Consider the following 24846-nt stretch of genomic DNA (forward strand, 5'->3'; position numbering starts at 1 on the left):
GGCAGTGAGGAATGTTTTCATGAAACCTTCAGCTCATATCACTTGCACAAGCATCAACAGGGGCTTCAGGGCCCTTTCATTTATTTTCCTGCTGCTTTCAGATAAACAGAAGAGGGGGAAATACAACGTGAAAGGGTCCTCTTTCCAAGTCTCCAGGCATCATCCGTACAGAAATGAGAGCCCCAAGATGAACAGACAACTTCAAGCGTCGTTATTTTCAGTGGGGTGGTGGGGGTGGGAAGGGCAGTGGGCAAGGAAGGATCACTGAATCTGGAGTAGAAATCTACAGCGCTGTGTAGAAAATACATCCTTATGGCTGCTTCGCCTCATTTCCATATAATATTGTAATAAACCTGCTAGATACTGAGAAAGGAATAAGCATAGTATTAAGTCAGACACTAGAAAATAGCCCATCCTTGTAGAAGATTGCCCAAACCAGGCTTGCATCAGTGGTCTGTGTGCCAAGGAGGAGACAGAAGGGAAAGACAAAGTATGTGAACACTGCTTCAAGAAAGCCCATTGGCAGGTGGGCACAGTACAGCTCAGAGCAGGGTTTCACGTGCTGTTGTGTGGCTGTGCGGAATGTGACGTGCCTGTACTGGTACGTGGAGTAGGGCCGTGGGGGAGCCTGGGGTATGGAGTCTTCCTGACCGGGGATGCTACAAAACAAAACCCCTTCAATGTCTTGAGGGAGAACCATATTTTAAGTCTCCAAAATGATGCTCATCTTTTGCTAACCACTACCTTGAAAGGAATGTAATTTCCAAGAATTCATGTTGGAACAGAGGGTAGAAAAGAAAGGGAAGGCTCACCAGGGACCGTCTCTAACCAGCCTGTGCCAGGCACTTTCACGGGTTTGTGCATGGAATGCATGCACCAGCCCCGAGAGGCAGGCATTTCCCCTGTTTTTACATACATAATTGTTGAAGCACCTGGGTGGTTCAGTAGGTTAAGCGACTGACTTCCGCTCAGGTTGTAGTCTCACGGTTTGTGAGGTGAGCCGCTCACCTCGGGCTCTCAGCTGTCAGCACGGAGCTGCTTTGGATCCTCTCTCTCCCTGGTCCTCCCCCGCTCACTCTCTCTCCCTCCCAAAATAAATCAACATTAAAAAAATTTACATATAAAATTGTTGAGGCTCAGAGATAGGAGCATGGTGGAGCTACAATCTGCACTAGACGCATCAAAATCCTCTGTTATGCTTCGGCCCTGATAGAACCTTACCAGGGATGTTAGTTTATTGAGGAATAGTTCTGAAAAGATGGGGGTATGGAGCACGCTAAACAGAGTTCCATAAAATGTTGGTTCTAAGTCACTTCTGTGTTAATGACTTAGATTTAAAATCGTTTTTCGTATTGCAGCCCTAGAACCCCCCACCTCCCAAGGCATTGGCTGAATTTCTGAATTTCAGTGCTATCCTCGTGTTTCAAAAATGACCCCGGCCCCTAACGCAGCCTCTGATTACCTGCTGCGAAGCGTTCATGTATGTCGTACTCATTTGTGGGTTTCTGAAACACTTTAATTTCTTTGCAGGCCCTTCTCATTAATCATAGATAGGGTTGAGATAAACCATTATGCTTGCCCTTACTCCTTTCCAGTCTCTTATCTCCTTTGAGCAACATTGGTTCTTACGGGACTCATGAAATTTCCCCAAAGGTGAGCAGAATCTGTGAGAATACTGTTTTTTATTTGTCTTTGTGAGGAAGGTTGCTATCATATTAGATCCTTCTGTTGTATGGGCCCTTGCTTTATAGTTGCTTTCTTTTAAATTTTGGTTATTAAGAATGACCACATTGTTAAAACTGCTTTAAATTGGTATCAGTTGATTTTATAGAACAGTGGAGTGAAGAAAACAAAGAAAACAAAACAGTGCCAGCATTTGATAATGACATCTCACTGTATGGAGCTGCCAGAATGTTTGTGAAAAGTGACCAGTCTTTAACATTTAATATACAAATAGTTTTTAGCTTCAGTAACAAAAAATATTCTATTGATGCATTTTGCCCTTCCTTAGAACATTTATTTTTCGGTTTACCAACCTTTGGAGAACACTTCTTGAGGGGGAAAAAAAAAAACACCTCTGTGGCTGTAGTATAGCCAAGTGAATTAAACTGAGCTTTAAGTGAACGTGTGCTCTTTTAAATGGCATATCCAAAAATTGATCGCATTTCTAAAGGAAATATCTGTTAAGAACCATCTCAGTTTAAAATATCTTTATAATGTCAGCATACAAGGGTAATGACCCATTTTGTAAAATCTCCTTAGATAAACAGTCTAATCCTTAATTTTTTGTGGTTCTTTCTTTTTTTTTTCTTTTTTTTTTTTTTTTTTTAATTCCTCTGTTGTAGATTCCTAACTGTTGCCAGTTGAGAAAATATTTAGCTTGGACGTAAAACAATGACCAACCACTCGTGTCTAAAAATTCATTGACGTTTTGATCTCTTTGGAGTCGACTTAGAGCTGCAGTGAGGCCCAAACACCTATCTTTTCATCCATCTGAGTCATTGCTCCTCCAGGAGAGCCCTGATCTGTCTCTAAGGAGACTTGCTGGGCCCTGTTTCACTGACTTTCTAAAAGTCATGTCAGTGCTAGCCGCACGTTAGCTGCGTTCAGAGTTTTCAGAATTTTGACCCCTGCTTATAAAGCAGCACATACTGGACATTATGTGGTCCTCAGGTAGTTGTTCAGGCAAGCTGCTCAGCCTATTTTTATTTCTCTGCTGTTCACTGTGACCCTCCCCTGGGAAGCCAGCTCCAGGACTTTGAGATCGTGTTTATTTTCCAAGCTGTTCAGATCTCAGATTTTCTATTGGGCAGAGGGTCTGAGTTGGGTGTCAGTGAGATTCAGTTGGGACTGTAGACCACTGTTTTCCGTGGCGTTCCCATCGAACTTGATTTCTGACCTCAGTGTACGTATTTTCGTGACGTGTGCTTACGCCTTTCAGAGCCCTCCAGGGCTGTGTCGGTGACTGGACAGTTCTGCTGTGCCTCCTGAGGCCAATTCCCGCGGAGCCACCTGGCACGCGACCTCCCTATTCTCTGTCTGGCCTTGCACGTGCGTTTCTAGGTACCTCCTTCCCTGACGGCAAACGCGCCTTCCCGGTATCTGCCCTAATAGCAGCTCTCCAGGCACTGGTCTCTCGGTGCCTTCGCTGTTCTCCGCTTCCACGCTCACGGCGTTTGAGAGCCAGAAACTACATTCTGAGTCAAGGATGCCCGTGCTTTTCTTGGAACATTCTAGATTAGTGCCGCCAAATGCGTGGGGCAAGGCAAATACTAAGAGAGTGCTGTGAATCAACTGTTGTTTCTCTAGCAGAGAGTAAAGGAGTTTGCATGACTAAGCCTCCCACCTCATTCTGCCACTTTTTAAACTTGGTAACTCATCCTGACTTGGGGATGGAACGTTAGAATTGAGGGCGTTCAAGCTGCAGAAAGATAGATTGAACTGTTCAAACCTTTTCAGAAGAAAACAACATAGTCCTAGGTGTACATGTGTCATGATCTTGGCATGGCATTTTATGATACAGATGCAACATCCACATAGTCTACAAATATTTGTTGAACAATGCCTGTCAGCTGCCAGGCAGGGTTCATCTACTCCTTGAGGATACGCAGCAAATACAACAAAACAAATGAAGCGTCCCTCATGTTGTTAAAACCTAAGTTGGAATTTTAAAACTAGAGATAGTTACGGAAAAGCAGCATAGAACTCTAAGAAATGAGAGGTTTTTCCATTAAGGTATCCTCCGAGTACTTCAGATCCTGCTTAATGCAGTCGGGCTCTCCCTTCCTGGAATAGTCGCACAGCAAATCCATTAATGTCTTTCAGTTACATATAACTCACCTGTAATTGAATTCTTCACTGGAGAGAGAGAAATGTTCATACAGTGAGTACGCTTCATTCCCTTCCCAGTCTTTAAGGTGTATTTTAAGCACGTAGGGCTGTTGATTGGTCACTTGGAAAACAAACTCATTTCCCAGCCAGTGTTCACCGGAAGGGTTCCCAAATCCCTGTAATCCAAGTTGTAAAATTCAGTCACCTCATTTATTTTTAATTCATGTATTTGAAATCAGTAGCCTATCAGTTTAACCTGGGGTGACTGTCAGATAGCAGAAATTCTTTCCTGTATTCTGAAAATTTGGGGGTCTTCCAGATAAGAAAGTAGATTTTTAAAAGGTCTGCTTTAAGAAACCAAGCTGCTACTGGAAGGAAATTAGTATTAGAGTAATTAGAACTACTTGGGGAATCACCAGGAGAAACATGAGCATAAACCGCTCAGGTTATTGACGTGCAGTTTTGAAAACAGTTGGGTTACCGAAAAACACCGAGCCTGCCATTAAAAATAAGCCTCTCACTTGCATGCCTTTGTTTTGATCTCTAGTTTATACTACACTGACAGTCTCATTCGTTACTGGAGAGACTGAAGCATCAGCTAAAGGGAACCCTTTGATAACAAAAATTGTCAGCAGTCATTGGTTAGTTTTGGATTTGTGGTGAAGGCTCTGCAGATCTTGAAAATCAGTTTTCACAAAGAAAATTGTGTTCAGATGGGTTGAAGAGTATTCATACCACTTTATATTCGTTCCAAGTCCTCTGGAAGTCAACACTGCCATCTTCCCGCCGCTGAATGATGGTCCACCCACCTCCAGCCGTCTCCATGTCGCAGTATGCCTGCCAATGGGAAGTGCACAGTCATTGTGTGGGAAACATCAGTGAGTCAGGTCTTCATTGGAACTCACGGAAACAGGACAGATGGAGATACCTATCATGTGACTTGTGCCATGGGGTCAATCTTTATGGCCTTCCAAGAAGCAGATCATTCTGAATACATTAAATGTTTATTTAGTTTTAAGAGAGAAAGAGAGAGAACGCACAAATGGGGAAGGGGCAGAGAGAGAGGGAGACCGAGGATCCGAAGTGGTGTCAGCACAGAGCCTGACGAAGAGCTCGAACCCACACACCGTGAGCTCATGACCTGAGCTGCAGTCGGACACTCAACCGACTGAGCCACCCAGGCGCCCTGGTTTTAAATACAGTAAAACCTTGGCTTATGAGCATAACTTGTTCCAGAAACATGCTTGTAATGCACAGCACTTGTATATCAAAGCGAATTTCAAGAACCATTGGCTCAGTTGTGATCATGTGATGTTTGGTGTCACATACTCTTTTTGTTTGTTTGTTTGCATTTTTTAAATGTTCATTTTTGACAGAGAGAGACAGAGCACAAATGGCACGGGGTGGTTGTGGGGGGTGGGGGGAAGTAGAGAGACAGGGAGACACAGAATCTGAAGCAGGCTCCAGGCTCCAGCTCTCAGTACAGAGGTCCACACAGGGCTCAAACTCCTGAACCATGAGATCCTGAATTGAGTCGAAGTTGGAAGCTTAACCAACTGAGCCACCCAGGCACCCCTCACATACTACTCGTATTGCAAGACATTGCTCCCTTATCAAGTTAAAATTTACTAGAAATGCTTGCTTCTCTTGTGGATCACTCCCAGAACAGGTTACTTGCAATCCAAGGTTTTATTGTATGTTAAGAACCAGGAATTGAAAATGTTGATGGCAGGTAAACAGTAGTAGAACAAGATTTCAGTGCTGATGACAGTATGACTTTCCTCTGTTCTAGGCTAAAGACCCACCCCCAACAGCTGACCCAAAGATCGCTGTTTCTTAGAGATTTATTGTGAATGGGACATCTTGGCATTTTGGCCCCAAACCTCATCTCCAACCTATAGAAATCTACTAACTGGTGTTTGCAACCCCAGGAAGTTTTATGGTAGTTGCCAGTCCCTATCAGCTTTGCAGAGAGTTGTGTAGAAGGGGTGTTTTTGCACTGTAGGTTTTCTGAGACCCCTGTTATATTACGTTGTGGGGCTAGAAGGCTTCTTCCACATGGGATAAGAGTCTGTTCACCCCTCAGTATGAGAGATCTGAGGCTCTGTGCACCCAGCTTGGTGTATGGGACCTGAGAATCTGCTGGGAGCTTTGACCCACAGATCAGGACTTCAAGCCTCTTTGTACTTTGCTCACTGCCCGTGGTATTTCACTTCCTAGCTATTTTTATTTTTGCTTTTAAACTGGCTTGGTGGGTTTAAACTTTGCTCAGAACACAGAATTCCTTCTTGGGCTAGGACCATGCGTGCTCAGTTTCCACTCAGCTGGAGTTTTATTATGAAATTGAAAACCCCTGAAAATAAGATTACATAAATAGTTTTAAATAATGAGATTATAGTAGAACGAAAAATTTTCCCAGAAGGTTATGATAAATTTTCCTACAACATACAAGGTAGTAAATATGAAAGTTAATGTTCAAAGCCAATGAGAAATAGTCCTACCCTGTTGTTTTCCTTTGTGTTTTGGGGAAATGGTAGAGATAATTTTGGCAGAGTAGGTCTAAATGTAAACTATTCTGCATTTGTGAGTTAAAATTGTAAAGAATGGGGGATGAAGGAGAACCAAGAAAAAGCATAGACCCCCTCTTTCATTTTAAGCGGCTTGCCTGACACCTCATTGCTAACGATATAGACAGCTGCCCTGGGGACCCAGCTCCCTGTTCTCCAGCACACTTCTCTCTGTGTCTCCAAGGGCCCGTTGGCCCATATAGCTTTCCCTGATGATCCTATGTTTGGAAACATATGCTCCAGTAAAGAAAACTACATTTCTTAAGAATAAAATGATTTTCCCATTTTTAATTAACCAGATAGATAAAACTGACCTGCTTAAGGTAACCCCTTATTGTCTCCCTGTATTGGTGTATTACTATTGTTAATTATCTTGTGATCATTGCTCAATACTACTCTGTTCCAAGTACCACACTTGGTACTTGGCATAGGTTATCAGCAACCCTGAAGCAACTTTGCTGTGATGCTGTAATGCTGCTCTTTTGAAAGGAGAAAACAATGGATAAAGTGAGATTAACTTGACCGGAAGTGCAAGATATAGGACTTGAATAAGGTCTCTCAGATTTTTCATTCTGTACTGCTTTTTCTACCATACCATGCAGCCCAAAACAGAGTAACTTGACCCTTTTGTTAAGAGACCAGAAGTCCCTCAACACAGCTCCAAGCTGATCTCAGTTCATGAATAATGCTGCCTCTTATTTGCCCGTAGTCCACCCAGTGGTCCGTACTGCTTAGTTTTCTCAGTGTCTTCTAAGAAAATCAGTATAGTAAACTAGCTGAATATTGGTTTGAGGAGTCATATGTGTACAGAGAAGTCCACTTCCTCTGTATCCTAAATAGCATGCTGGTGGGTGGAAAGACCAGATATGGATTGGGGCAAGCCTGTCCTTACTCCAAGAATGTTTGATTCTTTGCTGTAAAAATCACCATTATGATGAAGTCAATGATACTTAAAATCAGAGTTCAGTTTTGTATGAAAATCAGAGTCCAGATTGGCTGAGAGTCACTGCCCGTGTGGAAATGTGTGGGGCCTTACTAATCTCTAACTCCACCACGGACAGTGATGAGATGATGAGAACATTTCCTCAATGTTTTCTTGTCCCACTTAAAAAGAAAAAACAACAGAGAGTTCATAGAAGCTGAAGTGTCGTGGTGAATTGAGTTGTGAAACTTTCAGGGGAAGATCATGTTCAAAGAGAGTCGTCCACATAGCCAGAGAGCACGGAGTGAAAAGGACGAGGTAGATTATCTCAGGATCAGGAAAGCAGAAGTCTTCGGACAATGCCCAAGACCTTACCACTCCAGCTACAACAAACCTGAGGGCGGTTAATACTTTTGGTTAGCACACGACTACATGGTTCAGGGACCTGACATCTTGCTTCAAAGTCTTTCAACAAATAATGCTTGATTTAAATGCCATGCTTCGGCTCTGAGGCCATGGTGAATGACTGATAAAGCCGCAAACCCACAGATAAGCACTAGGGGACAGGTACCCTGTGAAATTTAGGGAGGGCAGTTATTAGGTGTCTGACCAGCAAGAGCATATTCAAATCCCTCTGGTGCAGTTTTTATTGTTTGCAGAAACCTAATGGGTTTTTCAAAAATAAAGTTGAAATACTTGGGCCCTTTTGGAAAAGGTCAGCCCAGAGATCTGCTGAACGTTCTTTTCCTGAACTAGAAGAAACAGGGCAAAAATGACTACCCTGTCATGCAGAGAAATTATCCCGGCATCTTTGGGGGCAGTCCGAATGGTAAACGGTTCCTGTTTATCGAACTGATGGTTAAGTACCAAGCCCTGTCCTAAGTGTCGGATCTCCATCGTCATCTCGGAACAGCTCTAGAAGACTGAGGTTACTTCATGATGTTACAGATTGGGAAACTGAGACCTCACCCAGGGTAAACGACTTGTTCAGAGGCGCAAATTGGCAGAGCCAGAATTTAAACTCCAGTCTCTCAGACCCTCTCTCCCTGGATCAGGTTGTGAATTACGGAGGCTTAAGTCTGAAAGGGAATCTACAAGTAACTTAATCCGGAGCATTTATTTTACAGATGTGAAAATTGAGGTTTTGTAAGATTACTGTTCCCTGCTGTGTAAATGAGTTGTTTTTACTGCAAATGTTTAAAAGAAGTATAAATCCTAATGTTTCCAACCATGACCTGAGGCTCATGTCACATACTCCCGCCCCCACCCCACAGTACTATATATCTTCATCTTGCCATAGATCCCTCCAGTTAGGAGGTGGGGTTGATTGAGCGCCGTGGGGCGGGAACATGGCACTGAGTCAGGAAAACCTTTTCAGAGCAGTAGGTTGGGGCCGTGTAGTGGGCGATTGCCCTCTGGATTTGCAAAGCGTCTGCCTTGCACTGATATCCTCGTTCCCCCTCCCATTGCCACTCCTGTCCCCATTTGCTCTAGGCCAAGAAGAGACCAACATCTGGTGACAGACAGTAGTTCCCAAAAACTTATGAAAACCACATTGCAAAGGGGATCGAGAGCCATAGCACAGAATCTGTTCGTTACTTTCTCATCTGCAACAGACCATTTATGTTTTGTTTTTCTCCTCGCTAATGCGCTGCTTCTAGGGCATTGGGGACATTAACTGATTTCCAAGGTTGATTTAAAGCAGCACGAGTGAATTAGAAAGATTTTCTTTGGAAAGTATTATCTTGAATAGCACAATATTTATCTTTTAAATTCATAATCAAAGTATGTGTTCGTGCTTCAAATTCTCTGTCTTTAAACCCTTAATGCTTAAATTTTGAAAGTGTTTTTCTTTACTTGCATTTTAAATACTGAGGATAATACTGAGTTCAAAGAGGTAACACTTCCAGGAGCCTCTAAAATTTCCATTGTGATACAGTATCGATGGCCTTCTCTAGAAGTGTTTACATTGGTTTGTTCATAAGGGCGCCTGGGTGGCTCAGTCGGTTGGGCGACCGACTTCACTCAGGTCATAATCTCACAGACGGTGATTTTGAGCTCCGCGTCAGGCTCTGTGCTGACAGTTTAGAGCCTGGAGCCTGCTTCGGATTCTGTCTCCCTCTCTCTGCCCCTTCCCCTCTCGTGGTATGTCTCTGCCTCTCTCTCAAAAATAAACATTAAAAGATTGTAAAAAAAAAAAAAAAAGAAGAAGTGTTTACATTGGTTCCACATCTAGCCGTTCGAATTAGATGCAAGCATATTTATAATCATTTAATATATACAGCTGTCTAATCATTATAAAAGACTTCACGCCGAATCTCATGTAATATTGTTTTAACTTATCAAACCTCTAGGAGAAGCCACATTGAAATGTTCCTTGGGAATGTGATTTTTTTTTTTTTTTCCTTACCTGAAGCTCGGTGTCTCCCAAAGCAACTTCAGGAATCATGCTCCCTGAGTAATCCAAAAGGACTAAGAATAATTGAATCCAGCTATATCCTAACTTCTCCTGCTGAAAGGTTCTGGCTGTTGGTTCACTTTCTACAAAGTAATTGAGCTTATGCCTTGAAATAAAGTCCAAATACTTGAGAAGAAAATGAGCCTCTCTCTTTGGTGGTATGTTTTAAGTCTTCCAGCCTCCATTAGATGGGGTAAGGATAGCCCACCCACGTGGATAGCAATCCGCATGGTGTGGACTACAGACTCCTGGGTGTCCCTGAGACCCTTACAGTGAGTCCGCCAGGCTGGAACTGTTTCTGTAAAGACACTAAGATGTTTTCGGCCTCTGACAGTGTAACGGTGTTTGTACTGATGGCACAGAATCATTTGGGGTGGGGGGCGGGGCAGGATCTGCTAGCACCCTGGGATGAATCGAGGGAATAGCCCACACTGTATTTGTGTCACTATATTGAGTCACACACTCGCAGTTGGGAAGAAGATAAGGCAGTTTCACTTCAGGATGTCTTTGACAAAGCAGCAATGACTATTCATTTTATTTAAGCCTCTACTACCGAATATAGGTCTTCCTATATGCTCTACGCTGGAGTGTGAGATGTCTATAAATCCCTTCTGCAAACCAGGGTACCGTGGTTGTGTCAAAGCAAAGCTCTTGTGGTGGTTTTAGTTGTGACCTACGTGAGCCTTTTTTTTCTTTCTCTGATGGAATACCATTGCTACTTGAAATAGCCCGTGAAAGACAAACTATTTGCTTATGTAAACTCTAGTATTTAGAAGACATTTTCTTTAAAATGAGTGAAACCAGTCTGACGCTTTAAGGAAAACAACTCGCGGTGCGATGATTAAGTTAAACGCGACGAGAATAGGAGAGAGAGATCTGTCTCCTACATTATGAGATAGAAATTTTTGCATCACTGATGCGTACGGTCAGCATCTGTGCACAGTGACTGCACTTGGAGCCCTCGGCAAGTACCTGTTGTGAGGTAGACGCTCTGTGTTTGTGGCTTGGCTGTGCGTGAAGCAGGGAAGGGTCTGAGCACGTGAACTGTGTTATGTACTTCCTCGGCCTCCAGGAAGCCTGTTTCCGGCCAGGTAGTTGAAAACAGGACCCTGTCCCCATACCTTTATCTCCTCTGTGGAGTTTGGGAACACCAGCGTATAGATGCCGTTCGCTGTCCTCCCTGACTTGAATGCTTCTGCACAGTCTCTGAAAACGACTGCTTCTTCCTTAGCACTGAAGGAGTTCTTCGCTGCTTTAAAAAAAAAAAAAAATAGGAAAGCATTTAAAGGGAGTTCATGAAAAGATAAAAGTTTATTATTTTGAGATGCACTCAGTGGTAAGTTTTATTACGTTGGAATTCTTATAATAAGCAAAAGGGACACACCAGCTCTTCTCCTTTCCAAAAAAAATTACTCCAGTAAGCCATACTTCTTTTTTTATTAATCAACTACATGTAATGCAACTATTTTGCAATTAAATGTAATAAACAATTACTTTAAAAAAAAAAACTTCCATCTTGACTAGAATCACATAAAGTTACTGCAAAAGAGTAAAAAAAGAACGTACCTAAAAACGGTGGTACCTCTCCAGTGGCTGCATGGCATATCCCATACAGAGGCCACGTCTTGATATATTTCTTTAGACTGTTGGGTAAAGACATTAAGTATTCTTTGGATTTTCAGCCCCTGACCCACAGTAGTTTGTGTTCAAGACTACCATTAATGTATCTATGTTTTTGAAATTCTTACTCTAAGACAAAAAGTCCTAGTATTACAAAAGTCCCTCAGATTTTTACTCTGCTCTCAACATTTAGATTTCCCAACCCTTTCTGCCATTAGAAAAAAGGTGTGTGGGGGCGCCTGGGTGGCGCAGTCGGTTAAGCGTCCGACTTCAGCCAGGTCACGATCTCGCGGTCCGTGAGTTTGAGCCCCGCGTCGGGCTCTGGGCTGATGGCTCAGAGCCTGGAGCCTGTTTCTGATTCTGTGTCTCCCTCTCTCTCTGCCCCTCCCCCGTTCATGCTCTGTCTCTCTCTGTCCCCAAAAAATAAATAAACGTTAAAAAAAAAAAATTAAAAAAAAAAAAGAAAAGAAAAAAGGTGTGTGTGTGTGTGTGTGTGTGTGTGTGTGTGTGTGTGTGTGTGTGTGTGTGTGTTGATCGTTCTTGCAGGTATTTATAGTAATTCTAGAGACCTACCAAAGCACAGGTGTCTGGACTAGATGTACGGGTGGGCATTACAGGTAGACAGTCTCTGCCGTCACATCAGCTAGAGACGCGTGGGGAAAGGAAGGCCATTTCTGCTACTCTGTCTCTCCTGTGCTCCTGATCTCTGCCAGGATCTGAGCTGCATGGTTTTCTCTACTTTGGCTCATCAGAGCTAACACCTCAAGTTATCTTGCTCCCACCAGATATCAGATGACTGTCTTTTCCTTTTCTATGAAGGTGAAACTCTGAGTTTTCCCAGTTATAACAGACTGAAACTCTAGCTGGAAGGCGCCTACTGCGAACTGGCCTTCCAGTGTCAATCCTGCCATTTAGCATCAAGATAGCACTGTTTCTGTTTATTTCCTTGTGTAAGTAGAAACCTCGTTTAAGTGTTTCTATTAAGATTGGGATAACTGCATGGCTCAAGGATGATGAGAGAACACATTTCTTACGAAACTGAAGAATATCTTCACAGGATGTAAAATGCATCCGTGCCAAGAGAACACAAGTTTAAGGGACATTAGGAAATAAATAAGCCACAGTAAGAACTAGACCCGATTTGTTTACGAAAAAGACTTAAAATGAAAATACTGCACAGATTATGTGTCACATTTCGGATTAATGACTGAAGCTGCCTCCCTTTTCTCCTCTAATATCCAAGAGAGATTGGAAGGTTAAAACAGTAATAAAGTAGGCAAAACATAACTAAGGATGGACTGAGAGAAGGGAACTGACATATCTTGAGTGCCAATTTTATGCCAGTCAATGCAAGCATTAGCTCAATCTTCACAACAGTCCTCTGGGTTTAGATTCGTTTTTTCCACATAATAAATAAAATCCACTGTGGATTAGTAACTTGTCCAGCCTCATAGCACCAGATAATGATGGAACTATAACTCAGAGTAGGCTCTTTGAGCCCAGGAATCATGTTTGGGGTGTTTTGCCTCATAATAATTAGTATAAATATGTATTCCCTGTCTCCTCTTCTTCCTTATTTTTATTCTATTTTATTTTTCCTTCCTGAACAGCATTTTAAAAAATTTTAATTCCAGTACAGTTAACATACAGTGTTATAATAGTTTCAGGTGTGCATCATAGTGATTCCACAATTCAGGGAACGGCCTGACTCAGTGCTCATCATGATAAGCGTGTTCTTTGATTTCCATCGCCTGCTTCCACCATCCCCTCACTCACCTCCCTTCTGGTAACATTAGTTTGTTCTTATAGTTAAGAGTCTGTATTTTGGTTCTGTCTCTCTCTCTCTTTTCTTTTCCTTTGTTCATTTGTTTTGTTTCTTAAATTCCACATATGAGTGAGATCATATGGTATTTGTCTTTCTCTGACTGACTTACTTCCTTAGCATAATGCCCTCTAGTTCTACCCATGTTTTTGCAAATGGCAACATTTCATTCTTTTTTCATGGCTGAATAATATTCCATTACATACATATATTTTCCCCATAATTTGCCTATTGTAGATAATGCTGGAATAAACAGAGGGGTGCATGTATCTTTTCGGATTAGTGGTTTCATATTCTTTGGGTAAATACCCAGAAGTGGAATTACTTCCTCCTTCTTTTTTAATTGGTTCTGTATTAAGACCCTGTAAAGCTTTTATAGGAAACATGTAAGAGAAATAGTCCTTTTCTGACAGATGAGAATTTTTAAGGATTTTGAATTTCACTTAACCAATGCAATTAAAACAGAAGAAAAGATGATAGGTAAATTTGACTTACAGCTTGATGATATCATAGTCAATAAATTATGAACTGTCTCCATCAGATCATGTTGCTGCTTTTGGAGAACTGAGCTATTCACCGTGGCGGTCACTAATTGTTTTTCTAGTTCTTCAATGATGGAATTTTGCTTGGATACTAATACTTGGAGCTGATCTTTCTCTTCTTTTATCGACTGTAGTTGAACAATATGCTTGTCTTCCATGTCTAGTACTTTCTTTTCCAGGAAACTTGTAGAGGGAAATAATTGTTAGTTTAGTGAAGGGTTTTCTGATTGCTTTGTATACATCAACTCAGTTTTGTACTTTTTTTTTTTTTTTTTTGTAATGCTTATTTACTTTCAAGAGACAGAAACAGCGGAAGTGAGGGAGGGGCAGAGAGAGAGAGGGAGACAGAGAATCCAAAGCAGGCTCCAGGCTCTGGGCTGTCATCACAGAGCCCAACGTGAGGCTCAAACTCACGAACCATGAGATCATGACCTAAGCCAAAGTCGGACGCTTAACTGACTGAACAACTGAGGTGCCTCTCGGTTTTGTAATTCTTAAACAATCTTTAATATTTATTGAATTCCTGCTTCTCCAAGGCCCTCTGTTAAGATGTTAAAGGAGTTGCCGCAGCCCTGAAGAAACTCTCAAACTTGCCGAGAACTCTAGATAAGCAGATGGGACATAGATATGAGGATAAAATACCCTAACCAAAATGTAAGGTCCGTAATTAGAAGTTATCACATGGAGTGCATTTGAAGACCATGGTTTTGCTGAAGGGAATTGTGGACAATGAGAAGGCAACCTTGGTGTTGGGAGCACATGGGGGCGAGTGGAAAGCCCAGGCTGAGAACCTCACTTCTGTATGTGACCACCTGTGTCACCTGCATCAGGCTGTTCCCTGTCTGCATCTCAGGTGAGTGTCTTTCTAAATGAACATCCACCTGTAGATACAAATTTCTATGTAAAATGAAAGCAGTAGATTAGATAAAGATCTCTGAGGTCCTTCCTAGTTCAAATAATCTGTACGTCTACGATGCCTTTTTGAGGGCAGTAACATTTTCTGAATCTTTAACTCTGTGAGCAATATTACTCAGCCAAGAAACTGACTACCTACTAAAGGTCTTACCTATAAGCAGTAACAATCAGTATAAATAATTATTATTAGAAATTCAGTTGTAAGTCTTAAATTTATCCCAGCCAAGTCCTTGTAAGTTGGTATATGACAGTAAGTGTTGTTCACTATTCCAAGTCAGAAAGTAAGCAGCTATTACTTACTGCTTAAGTAAGTAAGCAGTAAGTAATACCCTGATTTGCACTTTATTTATATTTCATCAGTTTTCTCCCATCTCTTTTAAAACTATTACATCTCATTATTTTTCCTGCTATCAGCTTATTCTTTTAATTGTGTATCATTTTGTTAATTTAAAAACTAAGATGACTTACTCTAAGCAGAAGTTAACCTAAAAATAAACGCACAAGGTGTACCCAGGTGGTTCAGTCGGTGAAGCATCTAACCCTTGATTTCAGCTCAGGTCATGATCTCATGGCTCGTGGGATGGAGCCCGTGTCAGGCTTTGTGCTGACAGCTCAGAGCCTGCTTGGGATCCTCTCTCTCTCTCTTGCTCTGCCCTTCCCCCACTCGTGCTGTCTCTAAAATTAAATAAATATAAAAAAATAATAAATACATAAAGTTTTTCTGTTTTCTGCCTGAAATCATTTCTAGTACTATCATTATAGGCAGTATGCTTTCAAAGCACTCCTGTGATGCTTGACCTAGACAATTAACATAAAATAAGTGAGGCATTTTTAAATTACTAATCTACACTGCCTTCAAAATGACATTGCTTGAAATTTCTTATCCAGCTGTATTCTGTTGTCTTTAATACTTTGTGACGAGGCATAAGAGAAAGATGGGACAGTCCTATACTCCAGAGTGTGAATGAGAGTGTGAACACTCCTAGATGGATATTTTTTTTTTAATTAGCCTGTATTGAAAAAAATTTTTTTTTAATTTTTTAAAAAATTAGCCTGTATTGAAGAGCTTAGCAGGTCACCCCAGACCACACTGGCTTTGAGAGCAGGACCATGTAGGCACGGAAGCACAGATCATGGCATTTAAAGCTATAAGGAGTGTCAGATCATATCCTCCAGCAACACTTTGCAAAATGCAGATTGGGACCTGTTACTGTCCTGTGAGATCCATTTAATGAGTCACAATCAGCACTTTTTAAATGAGAGCGAATTAATTACATAGGATAAAATAGATGAGAATCGAGTGCAAGTTCATAGCAACAACTCTCCATTCTGCAACAGATACCCAGGCCCAGAGTGCTAAGTGGCGGAAGGAAGGAGATGGGGCGGTATGGGGAATCCATACGGTGGGTAACACTCTGTAGCGTGGTGTTTGGTTTTCTGATACAGGGAAATCAATGTGATCATCACCATAAAAATTGGACTTAAGTACAGCTTATCTTCCTATTAACATAACTCACAGGCAGGTGAGGAGTGTGAGGAAATACCCTGTGTAGGCAGAAATACCAAGGCTGAATCCTGATTCTTTTATGAGTTTTTATTGGCTCTCTTTAGAAGGGGGCAGCATCCATGGCAGCACTTTTCAATAACAATAATTACCGTAACGATAATCACAATTTAATCGAGCTGGTACAACTAAGGCCTAAATGAATCCTTTATTTTTAAAAGAAAAAAAAAGAACGATTAGGTGAAAAACACATAGTAATTTTCACCTTCAGCTGGTGAACCTAAAAATGGTATAGTGGCAATTTTCAGAATATCATCGACCCTGATCAGTACTCTGACTTCATCTGAAACTATTCCATGAAGAAAACAGTTGCACTTTTGGAGACACATTGAAAGTAATTTAAAGAAATGGTTTGGCACATGTGCAAAACATTCACATATATTTGTAACGACGTTCTTGCGAGCGAAATCCTAGGCTAGTCAAAACGTAAGGCACCAGAAAACACAGCATGCCAAACTCACTGAAAGATGAAAAATCATCTGCACAGTTTCCTTATTTTTATTTATTTACCATCATCAACTGAAGCCTTGTTATCGTCATTTCATATTTGTGTCAAAAGAGGCTGTGATTTCTGCAGCCCCTGCAAAGATTATTCTTCCTGCAGGTACAGAGTTGTTACGTATGGTGTTTATGACAAGTCTGCTGATAAAAAGCTATCCCTTTCACGATCTATACTCTGAGAGGCCATTCGGAAACAATCTGTGTGCAACTCCCGCGTGAGTGAGAGATTTGCAGCCCAGGCTGTGGTGCACTGCTCTTGTAAGTGATACGCAGTCTTAAGCGTGTCGGGTATGTTTGACACGGCGGTTTTACGGAGGAAATGTGATGTTTAAACTTAATGTCATATAAAACTAAACTCCGAGTATTGGAAAAGTGTACTGCTGGTCCATGTAGATTCAACTGGAGGACAACGTGAAAGATTTAAGTAAAAAAATAAAAAAGTTGGAGGATCACATAGGCAAGAATAATCAGAAGGTACAGCGAGCCTCAGGATGGTTGGGATCACTATTTTATATGTTGTGAAGCTTTGACATACAGAGACATTTCCCCAAATCATGATGAGCAAAGGATGTAGGGAAAGTTGTTGATTGTATTTCAAAGCAATTCCAGCTGACTGTGCGTAACGAAGTTTACTTGTAGTAAGTGAAAACATGAAGCAGTGTGTCTGAACTCAGGAAGAAGATTTATACTCCTCAAGGCAAAAGGCAGTATGATTTGGCAAATATTTACAAAGATGATACTCGGGAAACATAACTGACATGCTTAACTGATAATTTTCGTGTTTTAGCATACTAAATTAGAAACATAAGGAGGGGATGGTGTGCAATACCAGGGTGCATTCAACAAACTAATCAAAACCTAGGTATCTCCCAGCCCATATTGTTTTGGCAAGCAACAAAAGTAATCACTCAGCTCCTGTATCTTCCTGTCACTGCAACTTCATTAAATAAAAGAGAACATTATTAAATAAGACCATTTTAAGAGATTGTTGTATCTCAACGTTTGGTCTCAAACTTTTATTTTTTTACTTTGCAGAAGAAAAAACATTGAAACACTAAAGAAAAATATTTGAATTAAAAAACTATATTTGCAAAAGAATAAAAAAATAAATCTATTTGCTTTTGAAAATTCTAAATCAATAGTGGGCTAAACTTGTTACCCAAAGAAGAGAAAAGAATTATTTCAGCTGAGTTCTTGATTAACAGGAAAGAATGATCATAAGACAATAAGTTTATCATCATTTTTGGGTAAGAAAAAATTATTTACTTGAAATTACTTAGTTCTGAAATACAGTATATTGTCTGACCATTCTCCATGTCATATGCACATCTTGGTTAGAAACAAGTTGGTAGACAAAATTGTCTTCGTGTACTCCCGTCTGCAATAAGCCTTTGAAAACAGTCCCCACTGATCACCCAAAGTTTGTTTTTGTATTGGCTTTCTTGGGATTTTTCTAGATCTTATTTAAATATTAACATAATATTTATTAATGACTTCCATTTTTACTTTATCATATGTTTTAAGAGTAACTTTTGCACCATGAAATGTGCCTTGTTTACACTGTAAGTGTAGTTTTCCACCTGTGGGTCATTTTGCATTGGAAGTGATGACGTTCCCAGAGGCAAAGGTAAAAAGCCTGGGCCAGTGTTACTTTTATTCCAAGACACTGGCAGCATTTTGTCACAGATTAACTTGGGCGGTATTGAGGCAGAGCTTGGAGAATCACTGGAGGAGAATCTTTAAGGGGCCAGAGAATGAAAAACATTGAAGACTGGATTAGAAGGCACACTTCCACTTTTTCCCAAACCCTCTCCCTGCCTTTCCCTCACGAGGTGTCCAGTCCTGACCCTATGCATTAAGAAATCTGGCATTTTGGAAGCCATTCTTAGAAATGATAGTCACGTGAAATAGGCTTTCAGATCTACAAGGTACGCAGTTCTGGCTTATAAATTTTTTTGTGTGTTTTTATTACCTGTTCTTATCTTGCAATTTGTTTATTTCACTGGTCTGGTCCAAAATCTGTTTTTCCAGTTTGCTGGTGGAAAGGGAGTGTTCCAGAAGCTGAAGTTCAAGTCTTGTCGTCTGATTTAATACCTAAATGTAACAAAATAAAATTCCTATTTGTCATTTTTAAAGTTACATATAACTTCCTTTTAATTAAGTCAGCGAAATTATAGGAAAACATAACTAAAGCGTTTTTTATTTACCCAAGTATCTTATTTTGGCATATTCTTCATGTTCAGAAAAACCTTGAAGTCCTGGATTGCCTCAGACTGTGGTTGTTGTGTTGTTTTTTTTTTTTTTTTCTGGTTTTTTTTTTTTTTTAACCATGTCTTTTTTTAGAAAGTGTTTAATAGTTCTGGACAGTAGTATTTGTGTCAAATAATATAATGCTGTTCCTGTTGTCATGTTTTAGCATTTCTTTTCACACAGTGAGCCAAGTAGGAGTATACAATGGTCATATTTAGTACATCAGAAGTTGTTGATAAATGAAAAAGGTTTTGCCTCTGCTCAAAACGAAATGCGGTTGTCTTACTTGTCAGTACACGACATGGTTAGAAGTCACATGCTTCCATTCTATAAAAATGTAGCTCATTTTTATTTTTATTTTATTTTATTTTTTTAATATTTTTAAAATTTTTAATGTTTGTTTATTTCTGAGAGAGACAGAGTGTTAGCAGGGGAGGGGCAGAGAGAGGGGGAGACACAGAATCCAAAGCAGGCTCCAGGCTCTGAGCTGTCAGCACAGAGCCCGACGCGGGGCTCGAACCCACGGACCGCAAGACCTTGACCTGAGCCAAAGTGGGATGCTCAACCGACAGAGCCACCCAGGCGCGCCAAATATAGCTCATTTTTAGCCCAGCATTTCCTACTTTGTATTCACTTGGTTAGCCTTTCATTTTTTTTCTTTTCCACTTCTCTCCTCTCTTTTTTTAATTTTAAAAGTCATGTCAGCCAGTTGGGAAACAGTAATGCATCACTATGAAGTTCAGTTTTGCTCTCCGGGCCCTGTCATATGCACTGTCACTGTTCCTGTCGTGTTCCAGCAACTTTAAGGATGACTTCTTTGGCGTTCGGCTACCTTCTAGCAGGAAGAGTCTGTTACTCACATCCTCTGGGTTGTGGTTATTCAGGATGTGACATCACGTGTAAGTGTAAGGCAGAATTGTTGCCCAGGAATAAGGGTCCTTGAGAGAACCATTGTTTGTTCAGGGTCTGTGTCATTCATAAAAGGCCTGGTCTGGCCCCACTGAGCAGCTTTAGGGACAGTCCTGTCCTTGGTCAAAGCTGGATGAGTTCATACCATGAGCTCATTCTTGTTGAATGAATGACGGCATTAGCTAGCAGAAAGGTTGGGTTTTAATATTAACACCTGGAATATAGATTTGGCCTACATCTTCTTTGGGCCCAAATATTCTATGTCAGTTATTTCTAAAAGGAACTGGAAACTTGGGTCTTTTATTTAATTACTAAGGGCTAGGAAATTAGCACAATGGGCCAGAGATAGGGAGGAGGGCATATAGGTCCTGACCAACCAAGGATCAACTGCGATGTTTTTCCATCACTTTTCCAAAGGCCTCCAGAGCAGGTGACTGTCTATCCAGGTCAGGTGGTTGTCTCTGGTCTGTAAGACCTCTGATCTCTACCTGTCCCTCATTGTCCAGTTCAATAGCCTCTGAGTCTGACAGGCTAGAAGAATCTTCTAGTCAGAAAATTTTGGGTTTGGATTTAAACCCGTTTCACACAGTAATTGCTCAACAAATGCCTTAAATAGATTTGGTGCATAATTTGGTCCCTTTTCTAGGTTCAGACATTTTAATGTGTTTAGTTGGACATTATAGGCTGATTTCTTTATAGTCATCTTCTGATTTTCCCGTTACCATAGATCATGTGATACCTAGTTTCACAATTGATGTTTTAAAAATCATGTGATCCAACCAAAGCTTAATAAAAGCTAGAAAAACTGACTTAGACAGGATGTAGCAAAGGTTTAAATCATTGCTTTTTTGAGGCACCTGGGTGGCTCAGTCATTTAAGCATCCGACTTCGGCTCAGGTCATGATCTCACGGTTCATGAGTTTGAGCCCCATGTTGGGCTCTGTGCCGACAGCTCAGAACCTGGAGCCTGCTTTGGATTCTGTGTCTCCCTCTCTCTCTGCCCCTCCCCTACTCATGCTCTGTCTTTCTCTGTCAAAAATAAATAAAAACGTTAAAAAAAAGAAAAAGAAATAAATCGTTGCTCTGTGTTTTACACTTTATTACCATTATCAGAAAATATGAGAAATGTTTACTCAACAGACATTTTTTGAATGAGCTTGATTTCCCGCTAGCTTTGCTATCAAACGGTGAGCGGTGTGACTTAGGCATTACTAATTTATTTTAATAATTAACTACAGATATGTTGATACACTTACATTAAAATTTTTATCTTTTCATTTTTCACTTGTATCACCTCTTGGGATTACAATTTTCATACCTTGTGAATTCATCATGTGATACAGTTCTATTTTTTCTACACTACTGTAACATTGTGGAAAGACTTGGTAAAGAAGTAACTTCTTAGTCTAGCCTCAGATAAAAGTGTTTTATTCTCCTACTGCTTCCTACTGTTTACCCTGCTTTATCCAACACTTCTTATGGAGACAAGGAAAAAATACCTGTACTCTTCTAGATGTGATCTTATTACAGTTGGGAGGCTTGTAGTTTCTCTTACCCCATGTCCCCTTCTGGCTCATGTCTGGCATTTCTTTCAGCTGAAGTAGCATATGGAAATAATAATACATCATAGAAAGTATTTGCTATTAAATCTACTTTTTTTTTTTTTTTGAGCATTACTTAAAACTGAGAGTAGGAAGGTACTAACTTCTTAAGGTTATAAAGAGACCAGAAAGCAGATGTACCAATGTTGAGACTTGAACTAGGAGCATCTCAGCAAATTCTGCCAACAGCACTTTTTTCCCACCTGGACTATTCTTTTTTTGTTTTTTAATTTTTTTTTTAATTTATTCATTTTTGAGAGACAGAGACAGAGCACAAGCGGGGGAGGAGCGGAAAGAGAGGGAGACACAGAATCTGACACAGGCTCCAGGCTCTGGGCTGTCAGCACAGAGCCTGGCCTGGGGCTCGAACCCACGAACCGCGAATTCATGACCTGAGCCGAAGTCGGATGCTCAACAGACGGAGCCCCCCAGGCGCCCCTCCCACCTGCACTATCCTTACTCAGTCACAGGTTGTATGTCGTTTGGCCGGACTCTGGATGAATTGTGTTTTAATGTTCTCATGTTCACTGTTTTGCTCTTGTTCTTTTCTTATGTTCATGTTTTTCTCTCCTGCTGCGATTAATCAGCAGCTCATAAAACCTGAAAGCTAAAAGGGAACTTAGAAGCCAGTCATTGGACCCAGCCCTCACTTGATAGTTCGAACTGCCAAGGCCCGCAAGAGCCGAGTCCCATATGCAGATTCACTCCCCAGGTGATGGTGAAACCAGACCCATTAGAGAACTCAAGACTTCCTGCTGATGGCCAAGCCCCCTGTGCCAGAACTGCTGCTTGCTTCTGTCTATAACCTCATACCACAGATTTTAGAAACTCATACCACAAACTGCTTCCATAGTTCTTTGAGATTTGATTTTATCTTGAAAGTTAGATTTAAGAACAAAGTCACTTGGGGCACCTGGGTGGCTCAGTCAGTTAAGTGTCCCACTCTTGATTTCGGTTCAGGTCATGATCTCACGGTTGGGTGCGTGAGTTTGAGCCCCATGTCTGGCTCCGCTTTGATAGTGTGGAGCCTGCTTGAGGTTCTCTCTCTCCCTCTCTCTCTGCCTGCCTCTCTCTCTCTCTCTCTCTCAAGGTAAATAAATGTTAAAAAATAAAAGAAGAAAGTTTCTTGTACTCATTTTTTAAATTTTATTTATTTTGAGAGAGAGATTGAGAGTTTGTGTGTTGGGGGGGAGGGGACGGGACAGAGAGGGAGAGGGAGAGAGAGAATCCCAAGCAGGCTCCACACTGTCAGCACAGAGCCCAGCATGGGGCTCCATCCCTCAACCATGAGATCATGACCCAAACCAAAGTCAGGAGTCGGATGCTCAACTGACTGAGCCACCCAGGTGCCCCAGTGCTTTTCATTTCTTAAATGAAAATCTGAGGACTTATCTAGAGTCCAGAGGATGCCAGCAAGGCAAAGGAGCATTTCTCATAGAGTGTCAAGTGTGCATCATATGAAATGATTTGAATGTCCTTCGTAGAAAAAAAATGTAATTTAACCTCAGTATTAAAAATGAGAACATATTTTAAATTCTTGTCCAGCCACAAATTGTTAATTTCTTATCAACTCCTCTTTTTTCCTGCTGCACTCGAGCTTTCTTCCCTCGCCCAGTATCCAACTAAGTAGCCACACAGTGCAGTTTCTCGCTAGCAGTTACTAGCCCAGACCGTTACGGGTTTTCTGTTTCATCACTTACTTGTGCTTCAACGTCCGTTAACTTCCGTGTTTGCTCTGCTGTCTGATTCAGTAAGTTTGTGCCTATTTCTATCATCACGGCCGTCTGGTTCTGTACTGCGTTCTGTTGTATCTCTACCATTTCTTTCTTCATGTTGTCCTGGATATAATTCTCAAGCTAGAAAAGCACATGGGTGACAAAGACAGTCATCAGCCAAATCATCAGAAATCTTATTCCTAAGTATTTTCCCTTTCTTTTAAAAAATCTGTTGGAAGACCTGTGCCTTGCTCTGATCTTGCTGTTTTTTGTTTGTTCGTTTGTTTTTTATCACTAGCGGAACAACACAGTGTGGTAGTGTGTTGACTTAAAATCTGGCAGCTTAGTGACATCATGTGTGGGAGACAGGCCGCTCGTCGTTTTTGGTTACCTGCAGAAGTCTACACTGCGGCCGGCAAGGGAGGCAGTGTGGCCCCGGCTCAGAGGCGGGCAGACAGCGGTGCTGTCCAGCAGGGTCTCTTCAGGCTGCAGCTCTATCCGTGTTAGGCAGGAAATGAAAATTTGGTAAGAAGCATCACTGTTTCCCCCCCATTCTAGACGTGTGGTTTCTTGAAAAAGAGACTTTAGAAGTCAGTCTTACACAGAGTATGAGGAAAGGCTCTCCTTTGGATCCCCCCCCCCCCCGTAACAGAATCACCCCTCACCTCCACATTCTGCCGCCCTACCCTCCCCCCCACTTCCCTCTTAACCTTGTTTGTCTCCCATTAGACCTATTACGCTTTTCCCAACGTGCGTGCAGTCTTCCCAAGTTCATCATTTCGTATACCAGGCAAACTCGCAATCCTACAACTACTTCCTTTATCTACTCACACAGCCCGGCGTGGGGGCACGCCAGCTCAGTATAATATTAGCTTCAGCACAAAAGGGTGAAGAAGCTGATTTCACTGCCTAGGCACAGATACCTGTATCTTCAGCAGTAAAATTATATAATGAAATATAAACGCAGGACACCCAGGCGTATTGGAAAAAGCACGTGGACACCTGCTGTCCGATTTTCCCTTGACTCTAGGGATGTTGCTTAGCTTTGGGGGCACCCGGTGAACTCCGATATAAAATAGGATTTCTGATTGGTCAGAGGAGGGTTTGAAGGATTAACGAAGCTATGCTTTTACAGTCCTTGTGTGCACGCATAACTTCAGGTGCTTAAAATGTAATTTTCTTTCCTTTTTGTGTTTCATGGTGAGCCAACGACAGAGCTACAGGTGTATTCATTGACCCAAACTACAAATTGATGATAGCAGAAACCCCTATTTTTATTTCTCTTTCTCCTAGTTATAACTCAGAATTTTTTTAATTAAATGGAAAGATGAGGATAAAAATGCTCATAAACACCTTTCTTTAAAACTCATAATTCTCTGAGCAGAAACCATTCATAAAGTCTGTCATCAAACAGCCTTTCTCCTAAAATGTTAACCACAAAGTAATTCTCTGCTTCTGCATGTAAGAGTGAGAAAGCAGAATGGGAGGGGTGGAGCTTTTCCCTTAGAGTTCAAAGGCTTCTTTGTTGGTACAACTTATTTTTTGGTTTTAACTTATTAAACTTTTTTTTGAGAGAGAGTGGGGGTGAGGCAGAGAGAAGGGGAGAGCGAGAGACCCAAGCAGACTCCA

The 24846-nt window shown here is 41.3% G+C and overlaps 2 protein-coding genes across 9 annotated transcripts in view; one reads left to right on the forward strand and one right to left on the reverse strand.

Moving 5' to 3' along the window:
- Positions 1 to 24846, forward strand: part of MCPH1 (microcephalin 1) — a 273487-nt gene that overhangs the window by 137873 nt on the left and 110768 nt on the right. The window contains exon 13 of one of the 7 annotated variants that reach the window (XM_086703094.1): positions 102 to 9913. The exons of the other annotated variants lie outside the window; for them this stretch is intronic. Within the exon in view, the coding sequence (XP_086559220.1) occupies positions 102 to 131 (30 nt within the window). The 3' untranslated portion in view covers positions 132 to 9913. Of the gene's footprint in view, positions 1 to 101; positions 9914 to 24846 lie in introns of those variants that run through there. 7 annotated transcript variants of the gene reach the window in all.
- The window catches only part of ANGPT2 (angiopoietin 2), a 59152-nt gene that overhangs the window by 5261 nt on the left and 29045 nt on the right, over positions 1 to 24846 (reverse strand). Inside the window, exons 2-7 of one of the 2 annotated variants that reach the window (XM_086703098.1) lie at positions 23203 to 23358; positions 18715 to 18836; positions 13716 to 13945; positions 10900 to 11027; positions 4567 to 4668; positions 3841 to 4007 (exon numbers count right to left, since the gene is read on the reverse strand). In XM_086703098.1, coding sequence (XP_086559224.1) covers positions 3841 to 4007; positions 4567 to 4668; positions 10900 to 11027; positions 13716 to 13945; positions 18715 to 18836; positions 23203 to 23358 — 905 coding nt within the window. Of the gene's footprint in view, positions 1 to 3840; positions 4008 to 4566; positions 4669 to 10899; positions 11031 to 13715; positions 13946 to 18714; positions 18837 to 23202; positions 23359 to 24846 lie in introns of both variants that reach the window. The other variant, XM_025933051.2, reaches the window with a different exon arrangement.

Source organism: Puma concolor, chromosome B1, assembly GCF_028749965.1.
Source record: "Puma concolor isolate L17-30 chromosome B1, mPumCon1.1.hap2, whole genome shotgun sequence".
Taxonomy (NCBI): domain Eukaryota; kingdom Metazoa; phylum Chordata; class Mammalia; order Carnivora; family Felidae; genus Puma; species Puma concolor.